Source organism: Porites lutea, chromosome 6 (assembly GCF_958299795.1).
Source record: "Porites lutea chromosome 6, jaPorLute2.1, whole genome shotgun sequence".
Lineage (NCBI taxonomy): Eukaryota > Metazoa > Cnidaria > Anthozoa > Scleractinia > Poritidae > Porites > Porites lutea.
This window is the reverse complement of record NC_133206.1, coordinates 1,325,001-1,339,957: the sequence shown is the minus strand read 5'-3', so window position 1 is coordinate 1,339,957 and position 14,957 is coordinate 1,325,001. Positions and strand designations below refer to the sequence as shown.

General features: G+C 37.4%; 2 protein-coding genes across 2 annotated transcripts; one reads left to right on the top strand and one right to left on the bottom strand.

The window, feature by feature from the left end:
* Positions 1-651: 651 nt before the first annotated feature.
* On the bottom strand, positions 652-2,236 carry LOC140940798 (uncharacterized). The gene is made up of 2 exons (XM_073389761.1): positions 1,747-2,236; positions 652-1,112 (listed from the first exon to the last, which is right to left on the bottom strand). The coding sequence occupies exons 1-2, from the start codon at positions 2,234-2,236 to the stop codon at positions 652-654; spliced, it is 951 nt and encodes a 316-aa protein (XP_073245862.1).
* Positions 2,237-7,124: 4,888 nt separating this feature from the next.
* LOC140940797 (uncharacterized) lies at positions 7,125-10,507 on the top strand. The gene is made up of 2 exons (XM_073389760.1): positions 7,125-7,130; positions 7,628-10,507. Exons 1-2 carry the CDS (start codon positions 7,125-7,127, stop codon positions 10,505-10,507), a joined length of 2,886 nt encoding a protein of 961 aa, XP_073245861.1.
* Positions 10,508-14,957: the final 4,450 nt, after the last annotated feature.

Below are 14,957 nucleotides of genomic sequence, written 5' to 3'. Positions count from 1 at the left end.
ATCACTTGTCCTGCACTTGTTTCCGGTCCCCCAAACAGAAAGTCATATAATAAACTAGTATTATTAGACTTTCAAAAAAGTCCTTCGCCGATTAAATATGGCGCGATTAGTAGCCTTGTTGCCGGCCCGTAATGAACAGTAAATTAAGACTTAGTTCATACGTCGTGCTTCTGCCACCGTAGTGCTTTTCAACTGTGCTTCTTCTTGAATTAAGCTGGATAAGAGCACGGCAGAAGTACGACGTCTGAATAAAAGATTTTGAATTGCGTTCGTCAGGGAACTTCGACAAGGTCTGCCGTGCAACTTGGCCCCCTCTAAAATTTTCTTGAAATGAATTGAAGACTTGAACTAACGAAAAATATTTCTTTTAATAGGCTCACCATTAAATTTCATAGACATGAGAAATAAAACTAGCCTCGGCTAGAAGGTTGACCCTAGGTACGTAGGGTCATCTTACTTGCCCGGTCAACATTTCTCCGTATAAACACGTCGGCTCTCCCAGACCGGTCAGCTTGGTCAAGGCGAGACAGACAAAAATCTTCGAGAAAATGCGAATCGTAGAGAGTACTGGTAAATATTGTAAATTACTTTCTCGTTTAGAGGAAGCCTTCTAGTTTTCGGATTTCCGGATTACAACGATCGTTGCAGTCTTTAACTACGATGTACTATGGCAGCTCTTAGTGCTTGCCTTAAGGTAGCATTTCTCCAGATCTGAATAACAGGGTTGAAGGACGATACAAGAAAAGTGAAGGTTGCTGCCCAAGGAAATAAAATATTGCGAGAAAAGACACTACCCTTAACGTTTAGGAGAAGTAGAATAGGAAGAATAGAACATAACGTTGCGATGGTGTACATAGTCATGTCCGTAAAAGCTCTTTTTTCCCTTTTAAAAAGAAACGCTTGTTGAGAATTGTGGGCAACACTCACTATCCTTCTGTTGCTGGTGCGGATTGCAAAGAAGGTCAAAACGTGTCCACCAATCGGGAAAGCAATCAGTGAAGACAACGTGATGTTTTCCATTGGTTTGTAAACCACCTCAGGCACTGCAGTTTCCAAAACGATTATGTAGATGAACCAGATCACCCATGCGCAAAACACAGTTTTAAGCATACCTGAAAAACAAATTAAGGCATGGAAAAAAGCGATATTTTTTAAGAATGAGAGGATGATCTTTCAGTATTTTTTATAACCCATTATGATTCCAAATGGACCTATCTTTAAATATAAGCCATAGTACATTTGAAATCCTCAGTATGTTAGAAAAATACCAAAATTGGCCGAGTAAATCAAAAATGGATAACAACTGTATATCAAACTTTTATCTGAGTGTTTCCTTTACTTTACTTCTACGTGCCCTTTTACCATAGCGCAGTAACTGTTAAAATCCACGCCAGACTTAAATGGCCCAGGGTAACACTGAACTAAACAGTGAGCTAATGGCTTAACAAAATTCGTCATGCTTTACCTGTAAAGCAGGCAGCAAATGCAAATGCAACTACTCAAATTCGATGGGTCTACTACTAGGGAATAAATCCCGTTTCAAACTCCCTAAGTCCCGCTTGTTTCAAACATCTGCGAACTTCACAAACATCAGGCCGAATCTATTATTGCAAATAAAACTCAAATAACGCGAGGACAATAAAGTTTTCTCATCAGCAGTAAATTCGGCACATGTGAATTACGAATTTTAAAACGGGCCTTGCCCTTTTATTCTGCCTTGTTGTTTGGTGATGAATTATTGCATACCTCGTCGTGTTATCGTCGTCGAATAGACGATGGGCTTGGAGACAGCAAACAGCCGTTCAACGCTCGTTATTGCCAAGTTTAGAAAAGTGCAACCGACCAATAAGAAAGGAAGAGACTGGGTTGCTTGGTAAAGGAGCATTAAAACGCAGGGGTTTGTGGTGTGGTGTAATAATAAGCGCCATGTTGCGTATATCGGCTGCGCAACCAGGCCAGACAGACAATCAGCGGCGGCCAGGCTACATAGCAGTACATTTACAGGGCGGTGAAGTGCAGGAGTACGTTTGACGGTTACTATGACAGCCAGATTAACCAGGGCTGCAAAGACTGCCAATGGGAAGTTAACAGCCACAATCCCTATGTCGCTGATGTATACAGACTGGATGTCGATGGCATAAAGAATCCAAGGAGGAAGGCAAAATACTACAGAATCGCCACTGTTCATGGATGTGAAATTTGGGCCAGATGAATCATTGACTAAAGATGTATTCATATTTATCCTGTGCTTTGCAGTCAAATATTGGTTATGATGAGATCTTTGGTTGTCGAATGATGGCACTCCCGGTTCTACAAAAACAAAAACATGCACACCACACAAACATTTAATCCAAAGCCAAAAAACAAGAAACACAAACGAAGAACTGTAAACAACTTTTTGCCACAGGCAGCGACAATAATCTTTTACGTAGCGTTTTGTTCTCGTACTTCAGTTTTTTAGTCATCCCGCTTATACTTGATAAAAAAATAACTGCGAGTGAGTTGATCTAGAAAAGGAGAGAGAGCAAAGATCTTTCAGTGAAAACAAGAGACTGTAGTGTCCAGGGCATCAATAAAACAAAAATAGTCAAATGATCAGGGGAGCAGAATAAACAAACTACGTAAGTTTTTGTTGAATAACCGGGGTAACCGAATTATCACTAAGACAAGCAGAAGAGATGGAATCCCACTCCATAGATGGTTGTCGAAGTTTCTAAATCTACATTTCATTTAATTTAACTATTGCAATTCAAACGAAAGGTTTTTATAGATGGGTTAGCCAGTTCTTGAAGTTCAGTCTAGGGGGGCCTTTATCAAGTGAAGGACGTTCATTTTAACGTGCCGGCAAATATGACAAAATTTGTAACGAAATAAATCATTCTTCTCGACATAGAAAATTAAAAAACTTTTGGCGGTTCTGTCATGAGTTGTTTATTATCGATTATTAGGTTGTCGGATTCTGGTTATCAGGGACGGTACTTTCTATAGTCTCAGTTCTGTTTCATGAAAATGTCAACTTTAAGTTACTTCATGAAGCAGGCATTGAATTAAAGTGAAAAAGCTAGTAAGTTAAATAAAGGAAGAAATCCAAATAAATATAGCTCGTTCTTTGCCCAGACAAAATCAAAATTAATTCATAAAAAAAAGTCGAACCGCACACTGTGCAATGAATGGCTCCGCTTTCCTTTGAGGGCAACTACTAGTTCAAGATAACAGAAGATGGTGAGAATGATATTCAGTTCAATAAATAACTGATATATAAAACTATTTACCTTGCCATATAACAGCCACCTTAGATTCTCTAGAGAAAGTGATGCTATTTTTTCGGACACGAGGAGAACATTTAATCTTTCTTTCTTGTTTTTCTTTTTTTTTAGCGCCCGCAAACGACCTTCAACAACTTGTAAGGCTCTATACAACAAGTGCCCAAAATGAATTGGCGGTGACTAATGTCATGTCAGTCTCTGGTCGTCTACTGAGTCATTAAAAGGCTGTTAGTTCGTTAATGCTTAGTCGTACACCAAAAACAAAATTAATGTGTCTGAATAGTTTTAATCCATTTGAAGGCAGCCTAAAGGCAATGTTAAAACAACCAGCTGTTTTCATAATAACTTTCTTTTTTTAAAACTGTTTTTATAATCCATTTGACTCACAATAAGTTACCTAATAAGATGACAGGAATACCATGATAATAAATTTTCACTTTGAATGCCTGAGGGGAAAAAACTTATAATCTGGTCATCTGAACTATATATTATCGGAGCAGAATTGTGTACTTTTTTCAGTGGTTAGTTTCATCATGGCCACCTTTCTCTACTTACAGGAGCAAACGCGGTGTATATAATGGGAAGATACGTATTATTACATGAAAAATCTATCTACTAGTTGACATTTTTTTGCTTACTGTGAAGACCTTGTACATTTTAGTGGAATTTTCCCGAGAATTTTTCAGAGAAAATAAAAATTGAAAACTTTTCAAGGGTAAAAGAACACTTAAAATGGAAATTCCAATAAAAATTCAAATTCGAATGTCACCCTAGTTAACAGCCGTCTGGAAAATTACCCGTTTCGGTGTAATAAAATCCGCAACTTGAATACGCTGTTGTCAATATACGTTTTTGTCATCTTTAAATAAACAAATTAAGGAAGCTTCTATTATGAGCATTATCGAGCATTTTGGTGACTTTTGAGGTAGACTGGGTACCTTCAGTGGAAAAAAGAAGACGCGACTCGGGTGGAGCATTTGGGAAGACAGGGCACACTGTACAAAAGCCTACCACGGTGGCATAGGAACCTTAGCTTTACTTAGCCTAATCATATCTCATAACTTTTAAACGGATAAACGACAACCCATCAGGTTTTGCGCAAACCAACTGGATTCACAATTTTTTGCTTCTTTTGAAACATCCATGTTGCCATAGCAACGGTCGAAATCTTGCGTTTAGCGTAATAAACGTTATGTTAAATAAATATATTTTGTCCGTGCCAAATTTGAGCTTAATATCGGCAAAGAGTTTTTAAATAACACCCAAATGAATAGTAACGACTCACACTGACCTACCAAGCTGTGTTCAGCCATCTTAACTGACTCTGAAAGTTTCCAGCGTACTGTATATTAAATTATTTTGGCCCAATGGGCCAGATAAGTATCGACCAGGTGGTCAAAAAGGAAGCAATCAACATTTCCTGAGCCACTATGTAGTTTTTTCCTCTACTGAACAAATTTAACCATGGAAAGTTTTCTATAAGAGTTGAAAGAGCCTGCGAGTAGCAGTGAAGAAGACACGAACGCGGCTCATAAAAGGATCTATTCGTCCTTTGGGCAGAATAAGCAGAATAATACACGTGATTGTCAGGAATAAGCTCGAATAGCTCTTGTCTTCTGAAAAATGACTGTGGGAAGTTTTCTTCCTTTCGTTTATAAACCATGCAAGGACTTTCCCAATTTAAACGATTGTTTTCCTATACACGCTTCTTTTCCCATACAATTTCAGTGGAATTATTAAAAGAATTATCAGTTCACCGAGTATTAAGTTATACGAATACGTACTAGTACGCCTTCCACTCTCTTGCAATAACATATCAACAATTCACCTAAACGGACATGGCGGCAAGAGAGAAGTTGATACTCAATGATTGAGTGGAGCAGGCAAAAAAACAGCTACTCTACCTTGTGTTTTATGGAGCAACTCTGCTTCTTATATATTCACAGGATACACGACGGATATTCAGTTCCTTTCACTGTAAAACAGAAGCTTGCCGAAGGGATATCCCAGTTCATTAGCCCTTCGTCTGAAGTTGCTAACCGATTTAATGTGTTAAGAAGGATCAATACTTTCTTTCTTTTTATCTTTAAATAGCCGTAATTGTTTATTCCTGAAACATGTATGTTTTGACAAAGTAAGGCGATAGGAGGCTGCCGACAGTCACGTTATCTGACGTTAAGTTCTTAAGTCTAGTACTTTTCGCTCTTTGTGCAAAAAACGTCTGTTTCAAATTCAGTTAAGCTGGAAATGTTTAACTATATCGGTAACAGTTTGTAAGTCTAACATTCACGTTTCAACAACAATTTTGCTGCACTTCACAGGTCAAAAAAATTATTCTCATTATCCCATAATAATTATTTAATCAATTCAGTAGAGCACATTACAAGTTTTACATCAAGCGCGGTGATGAACTTAAAAAGTAAGCTAACCTTATCTCTAGATTGTTGCGCTTGCACACGACTAAACTAGACACAGAGTAGACACAGCAAACCTTTTTGGTGGTCTTTGTTTTGATTAAAGAAAGGAAGTTGTCTCAAATAATTCCTGTTTTCTTTTTTTTTTCACAAGTGCCACAGGCAGGCTTCCACACGGTAATCACAGCGTTCAAGTTTTACTATCAACAGGAGCACAGAAGCCTCCAAAAATTATAGCTAATGCCCTCCTTAAAACATTCTCGCAAAAAAATTAGCCTGTATATTTCTTTTGCATTTACCCGAACTTTTATTAGATTTTTGTTCAAAGGAGGAAAAAAGAAACAGAAACGCGTAAATTTAGACAAAAAGTTAAGGAGATAGTCATGATATATGACGTCATGGAATGATGGTCAAGCCTTGTTTTCGCTCTTTAATCAAATCTTTTACCTCATCAGTGATGCAGTTTACAAGTCCAGCATTCATTACTTCTATTTACTGTTTGAAGTTTAAGACGACTGCCATTTTAGCTACAATTTAGCTCCACGTCACTGGTCGAGAAAAATAACATAACTCTTTCAGCTTATTTGCCGTAATCGTCAAATTGTAAATAATATGCATTATATGTTTCCAGCAAACACTGTCAAAAGTTCATGCAAAATCATTCTTGCTTGCAACCCTTTAAGGAAATGTAAATCCTAGGGGATAAATGTCATCGATGCAAAATGAGCCAACCCAGATCAGTAATCATCCAATAAATTAAAAAGGTCAGACGAATTTTTCTGTCGAAAAACTCTTCATGAAAATCATTTCAGTATTAACCCCGTGATTAGTTTTATTAATGAATAACTGTTTCAATTGTCAATTTAAGGCAAAAGACAGTGAAAAAAAACACCATACGAACACCCCGGGGCGTTAAAACTATCCCTTATAAGGGACGGACGATTAGAAAAGTTATTGGGGGGGAGGGGGTAGGGGAATTTTCGAGCCCAGGAAATTTTTTCTCGTTCTCAAATTCCTTGTACGAATTTTTTTTTTCATTTAATTTTCCCTTGCGCGAATATTTTTTTTGTACTTCGCCCCCCACCCCCCCCCCCCCCATAACTTTTCTAATGGTCCGTCCCTAACGACAACTGTTTCATGCGTTCCTTTCCCTGCAAAGCTCTCTCACAACGAGAGAAAAATGAGAAATTAAGACCGCGAAAATTAACGATCAACAAAAATTAACGCGACTTGAATTAACACGAATTTTAACGATTCGCGTTAATTTCATGGAGCAGTAATTTCCTATAATAAGGTAAGTCGAACCAAAAAAAAGGACAAAATAGCACACTTCTGAGTTTTTAGTTCGTTTGCTTGTTTTATGTTTTAATACACCAATTACAATCCGGGCTTCCTTTTAATTATCAGTGCAGATTCCGTGTCCCATTATGAAAATTTCAAGAAAATGGAGGTATTACGAAACTAAAAAATGCAGCAGATATCTCCTGTACCATTTAAAAATACCGCCCTTCCTTTAGATCTGACTAAAAGAACAAATTCAAGTACTCGACCAGTACGATAGGTATTTGGAGATTTGCAACCCGAACTGTAATTCTTTCACGTTGCTAAACATTACAGGTAAGATTCGTGTTAATGTTATCACATGAGGCACACGCCCTACGAATTTTGTCTGGTACTTGTAGTCCAATCAAAATATCCCCCTGATGTTAAGAAAGTTAAAGGTGACGTCATATGGCGGGAAATCATGTTTTGGCCGTTACGTTTGGTTTTCAAGAGATAAAGCAAGGTAACGAACTATTATATAAAAACTTTGCATCATGTTTAGCAGCCAAGGAAGCTAATCATCATTGAACTGTTTCCTCGAATGCCGATCGTCTTGATTGTTATGAATCTCACATCAATAGCTACAATAATTGCATATCGACTCAATCAATTTTGGATCAGCAGAGATCCATTATTAACAATCACATTCCTTCAAAACGAGGATTTAAGTTAGCTTCACTAAATGTTAACAAACTCTCCACGCATATTGATGAAATTAGAATTCTGCTTGCCGATAAGTGCTTAGATGTTCTTGCTATTCAGGAAACTAAACTAGACGCGTCTAATAATAACTCTGATTTTTATATCTGTGGCTACGAATTAATTCGAAGAGATAGGCTTAGCGATGGTGGCGGAGGTATATGCTTTTATATTAAATCAACAATAAATTTCTCCGTGCGGACTGATCTCAATGTTGACGAGCTTGAAAACCTGTGTATCGAAATTCGCAAGCCGAACTCTAAACCTTTTATTGTTGTCAATTGGTATAGGCCTCCTAACTCTCCAATTGGGCTATTCTCACATTTGGAAAATCTTATTGCGAAACTTGACCTAACAAATCTTGAATTTTTCCTACTTGGTGATATGAATGCCGATATGGCCTCAACCAATTACGACAACAATGTCCGTCAGCTAATAAACATTGCTGATATTTATGGCCTCCACCAACTCATTTCTGAGCCTACTCGGATAACAGATAAATCATCTACTCTGATTGATTTAATTTATACAAATTGTCCTGAGAGGGTAGTCTGCTCTGGAGTCTTCCATATCAGTATTAGTGATCACAGTCTTGTTTATGTATTTCGTAAACTTTCCATTAACTTCCGAAAGGGTCACACTTCAATAACGTACAGAAACTTTAAAACTTTCAATCGTGCCAAATTTCGTAACGATATCTGCAATGAGAACTGGCAATTTTTGGCTCCAGCTCTTGATCCCAACCAAATGTGGACAGAGTGGAAAACCAAATTTTTACAAATTGTTGACAAACATGCTCCAGTTCGAATTAAGCGCGTTAGATCTAAAAATTCTCCGTGGATTACTGCTGATTTGAAAGAACGCATGCATAATCGTGACACACTAAAGATCAAAGCAATCAAGTCGAATGATCCGCACGATTGGGCCAATTTTAAAAGAATGCGTAACAAAGTTAATACTGAAATTAAAGCTGCTAAAGAATTATTTTACAACAATAAGTTTACTGAAACTAATGGCGACCCGCGTAAAACATGGCAAATCATCCACGATCTTACATCTCGTAAAGCCGCTAATTTATCGATTAGAGAAATAAATCTAAATGGTACTTCTATATCTGAACCATCCGACTTGTCGAATGCTTTCAATGATCATTTCTCATCAATAGGACCTAAACTTGCTAATGACATCCCATTATCTAATAACAATGACCACTGCCATCGGAAATGTGTCAAAGCCATTAACAATAGATTCGAGTTCCGCCCTATTGATAGTGGACAGGTTTTAAAACTACTGAATAAACTAAATAAGTCTAAAGGGGCTGGTCTCGATAAACTATCAAGTCGGCTTATTCGTGAATGTGCTGACCTTATTTCACCATGTATCTCGATTATTTTTAATTGCTGTTTAACTACCGGCACATTCCCTGATGACTGGAAATTAGCCAAAGTAACGCCTATATTCAAGCAGGGCGATAGAAGTGATATGAACAATTATCGCCCAATTTCTGTGATCTCAGCAATAGCAAAAGTCTTCGAGAGAATAGTTTATAATCAGCTTTCTTCCTATTTATCCGAAAATAATATTTTGTCAAAATATCAGTCTGGTTTTCGATCCTTTCACTCAACTGTAACCGCTTTGCTCGAAGCCACTGATAATTGGGCCTTTAACATAGATCGTGGCTATGTTAATGCTGTTGTCTTTTTAGATCTAAAAAAGGCATTTGACACAGTCGATCACTCTATTTTATTATCCAAACTATGTTTATATGGAGTCAAAGGAATTGCCTACAAATTGCTTTCTTCTTACTTAGAAAATCGTACGCAAAAATGTTCTGTCAATGGTGTCCTTTCTAAAAGCTGCACTTTAACTTGTGGGATTCCCCAGGGGACAATACTGGGGCCTTTGCTGTTTCTCTTATACATTAATGACTTACCTAATTGTTTATCTAACTCGCAACCAAGAATGTACGCGGATGATACTCACCTAACATATGCTGACAATGACATCTGCTCCCTTGAGGCTTCTTTAAATCAGGACTTGTTAAATATAAACAATTGGCTCATTGCCAATAAATTGACTCCCAATATGACTAAAACTGAATTTATGTTAATCGGATCAAGACAAAAATTGAATAGTCTATCCGTTCTCCCAGACTTAGAAATTAATGGCACACAATTAAACAGAGTTGATTTTACTAAATCTCTTGGTGTATTAATTGATGAAAATCTAACATGGAGTAATCATATCAACGCTATATCTAAAAAAATCTCTTCTGGTATTGGATCTATTAAACGAATAAGTCGCTGTGTTCCTCCTCCAACTCTACATAATATCTATCATGGGTTAGTTCAATCACACTTCGACTATTGTAGTGTTGTTTGGGGTAACTGTGCCAAAACATTGTCTGACAAATTACAGAGACTTCAAAATCGTGCTGTCCGCGTCCTTACCAATTCTAGTTATGATGCTGACGCTAACCAACTGCTTAAAGAATTAGGCTGGGACAATTTAGAAACTCGACGTCAAAAACTAAAGGCTGAGATGGTCTACAAGTCCTTAAACGGCCTCGCACCGAATTATTTGTCCTCGAAATTCATTCAACGGAGTGATGTGATTACTTCTTACAATTTGCGCGATTCTGATAATAAGCTTGCAATACCATTGCCGCGTACTAATCATTACAAAAATAGCTTTGCCTATAGTGGTGCAGTCCTCTGGAACAGTCTACCCTCAGCTGCTAGGCAAGCAACATCTCTGACTAATTTCCGACGATTCTTAATTAATTCCGACACGGCATTCATGTAAAACAGGCTTTAATTTAGTTTACTTTTCCTTAATAGTTAGCAATATTTTAAATTATAGAATATTAATCTGTATACATAGTTTCGCATTTAAGTTGTAGCTTTATATTAAATTGTTAATGCATTTACCGTGTTTTTAAATAAAGATGATGATGATGAAGCAAAAGGAGCGGGGGGGGGGGGGGGGGGGGTCAATATTAATCGACACTGTAAGGATCTCAAGATTGTATCATACTTTCTTATCCAGTTGAAAAATATCCGTTTTCTGATTTCCACATTACAACGATCACTGCAGATTTTAACCCCTTATAGCAGTTTTCAGGGCTTGTCTCAAGGTCGCATTTCTCCAGATTTGAATGACTGGGTTAAAAGACGAGACAAGAAAAGCGAAAGTTGCTGCCCAAGGAAGTAAAATATTGCGAGAAATGACATTGAGGTTGGCATTTTGGAGGAGTACAACTGGAAAAATTGATAAAAACGTTGCGATAGTGTACAAAGTCATGTCCATGAAGGCCTTTTTTTCCCTTTGAAATAATCTGGTTTGCTGAGAATTGTGTGTCGCACTCACTATCTTTCTTGTGTTGATGCGGATTGCAAAAAAGGTCAAAACGTGTCCACCGATCAGAAAAAACATCAATGAAGTCGCTGTGATGTTTTTCGTTGGTTTGTAAACCACCTCAGGTACTGCAGTTACCATAATGATTATGTAGATGAACCAGATTACCCATGCGATAATCACAGTTTTAACCATACCTGAGAAAGATAGAGAGAAAATATTTTAGAACAAGTTAGTTACAATGAGGCACGAGATTTCGCACAAGTTTAATTTTGCGAATGGGAGTTTTGCAATTTGCATGCGTTTTTCGCGGAAACAAATTTTAGTTATGACTGAGAAAGCCTTTTTTGTTTTTTTCTATCTGGGGGATCAGGCAATCGCGTTTCATTGGAATTACAATACTTTCGTGTTTTTTTTTATTGAACAACATGTACTCTTTAGACCGGCACTCTTCACTTACGACGTCGTACAGACTACCTTATTCATAAGATCCGAAATATTTACACGCAATAAGTCAGAGAAAGATGTTGGTGAGTAAACGAAAATGTCACGTAGCCTGCTTGGAATAAAACCTTAGTAAAATAAAACCTAACGAAATAAGTATTCACGGACTAGCTTATCTTTTCCCTCTGTGTAACGACTAAGGTCAGAAAATATACACTCGTTTATAAAAAGGTTGACATTTCAGAAATATATATTAATATATGTACCTTTTGTTTTTTCTTTTGTTTCGCCCAAAGAAACAAAAGATATATATATATTTGAAATGTCAACCTTTTTTAAAACGAGTGTGTATATATATATATATATATATATATATATATTAAAAAGGAGGGAATATCTTGAGTTTCTGTGGCATTCATCATACAGTAATTGTCATTTACAGTATGAAATGAAAAATGAACACGACAATGGTGGCATCTTTTTTGAAGAACACTTTTAACAGCTGTTTGCCGATTAATGACATTCTCGTTTAGATCCCATCAATCCTCGCGTGTGCACAAAGACGGGGCAAATTAAGGAGGCTCTCACCCCTTCGTTTTTGATGCTCCAGATGCTCTAGATTTCGAGAAGATTCACACTCTGTAGTTTTCATGTCAGTCGTCGTTATTTTGTTGCTCTGGAAGCAGCCATGTCAACGAAACCTACTCTAAAATTAAGTTCAATGTTAGATATGTGTGTTTCACTCTGTGGCTTTTTCGTACATACATTACAGCCAAAGTTATGGAGCATCAAACACGAAGGGTTGAGACTTCGAAAAATAGCTGCGAGCCTCCTTGGGTGCGTGAGGTCTAATATCAGGATTCAAAAAGGCCCTTTTTTACATTTTCTACCTTCTTGATTCTCAGTATATTAGAAAAATACCAATGGCCAAAATTATTCAAAGTCGACAGGAAATCAATATCAAAATTTCGGCCTTGTCTACACCTACCCGGATATTTTTAAAAACACAGGTTTTCTTCCCCCATTTTCAAAAAGCAATACTCGTCTACACGTAGCGCATTTAAATCGTTTTCGCTCCTCCACTTGAAAACGCTATAAAACGATGGATTTTGAAATTTACGATAGCATCCTTTACAGAGCATGCGTAATGCTAGTAGTTATATGATGTATGACAACATCGTTCTCGAGTTTTGAGTTCAGTGGTCGGTACCAGATTACTCCTTTGCTGTTGGTAATTAACTATTACATACCTCGCAGTGTTATCGTCGTGGAATAGGCGATGGGCTTGGAGACAGCAAACAGCCGTTCCACGCTCGTTATCGCCAAGTTTAGAAAAGTGCAACCGACAAGTAAGAAAGTAAGTGACTCAGTCACTTGGAAAAAAGGCTCTAAACCACAGGGGTCTTTGGTTGTGTGTAGTAATAAGCGCCACGATGCGTATACCGGTTGTGCAATCAGGCCAGAAAGAAAATCAGCAGCAGCCAGACTGCAGATCAGTGCATTGAATGGACGGTGAAGTACAGGAGTGCGTTTGACGGTTACTATGACAGCCAGATTAATCAGGGTTGCAAAAATTGAGAAGAGGAAGTTAACAGCCACGACCGTGATATCGCTAATGTAAACAGACCAGCTGTCGATCCAAGAACTAAGGCATATTACAGAATCGTCCCTGTTCATGGATGTGATATTTAACCCATCCGATTCAGTGAATGAAATATTCATTTTTTTTTTTTTCTTTTGGTGATGTTGACGAGGTCTTGGGTTGTCGAATAATGTCACGCCGCATTAGTTCCTACAACAACAAAAACACTGAATGAGCCACAGCAACAACAACACACAGGTGAAGTACATCCGTTCAGAGTAACACCAATTAAAGCAACACACAAAAAACTGGACCTTTTTCTATTATTTGACGACTAGCTTTTATAATAAAAACAACAGTTTGGATGCACATGACAGGCTAGCAAATGAAATGACAAGAATACAATTGTGACCAATTTTCTCTATGGACTCAAGGGCAACGCCATTGATTTTGATTGTCGTTTGACGGGAAAGAATTCATGATATGGTCATTTAAACTATAAATCGAGTTGGAAATGACAAGTAGTTTTTTTATTATACTTGTTTTCATGGGTGGCTTACTAATTGATTAAAGACCACAAGTAAAAATTTTATTTCGTAATTTTACTGAATTCTATCTGTTTCCCGGAGGCAAAGAAAACCTCCACTGACCTAACCTCGCTTGGGGTAAATAATGCTTTAATTTTTCGCAGCGATTCTAATGGCTGTGATATTAGTCAATGTTAGAGCAGCCAAAGTCGTTCTCCAACTCCAGCAAAGACTACGGAGCGTTTTTTTTCTTCATATGATACTGAAAGTAATTATTCAACCTATGTCTCACTGCGGTACTGCCGCTCGCCAGCTTTTTGTTTTATCACAGCTCAACTTTATTTTTTTCACATCAAAGCTCATTCGCATGGAGTCAGGAGAGAGGAAAATTTGCCTTTGTATTTTTATAACTTGTTGATGTTTAAATTGTATTTGAGCGCGTTATGTTATTCATATCAGTATTAGCTACTAGGTATAGTCTGTCTTCCGTACTAGCCCAGTATCGCTGCTAGGAAAGGGAAGAAGAGATAAAAAGCCATTATCGGCGACCTATTTACCACTGATGGGTATAGCTGCAAAAAAAATAGAAAAATGTATTATAACTAAAAACTACAAAAGTGATAAAAAAAAATCCTCACACCGATGACCTCTATCAATACTACTGGGAGCGTAGCCAACCCATAGACTTCTAGGCCTTGGCCTACCAATTTTTTAGTTGATCACTCTACTGTTTGTAATAAATTGTGCGTCATATCATTGGGGTGAGCTAAAGAGCTTAAGAGCCCGAAGTGTTGGTGAGGTTGTGTGCAATTTTCAGGATATGTGGAAAAGCAAGTCAGGCAGGCCTAGTTACAACTAGTCGAAAAGCTGGCTACGCCCCTGACTAAGTTTAAATTAAAAGGATCATTTACAACCGTAGAGATGTAAAACCTACAACACCGAAGTTTCAAAACCCTATTCCTTAAAACGGAAGAAAAGGACCTTAAGATTAAGACGAAAGATTCTATGCCGTAAATGAAAGTGACTTAAGGCGTGTAGGCTATGAAATGAAAAAAAAAATTTCAACGATTGTAAATTTGCACGTAAATTTTATAGAATGCTTTAAAAGTAATAATTTCTTTTTATTTTCGCGAAGGAAACAAGTTTCAATTGGAATGTGGATGGATGTATAAATATAGGAACATCAACTCACAAGTCTAGCTAAATTGATCAAATAAAACTCAATTGTGCCGAAATACCCGAGGAACAGCCGTATCAAAAAATCAACATACAATTAATCCGATGTACGATTATTTTCATATCACAAAAGTCCATTCAAAAGGGCAGGGGTGCTTTTCAATGGCGC

Bases quoted from the DNA above. Each gene is read 5' to 3' on its own strand.
- LOC140940798 (XM_073389761.1), bottom strand. From the start codon at position 2,236: ATGAATACATCTTTAGTCAATGATTCATCTGGCCCAAATTTCACATCC. The intron at 1,113-1,746 runs GTATGCAATAAT...TTTGTTTTTCAG, and splicing joins GACGACGATAACACGACGAG to GTATGCTTAAAACTGTGTTT.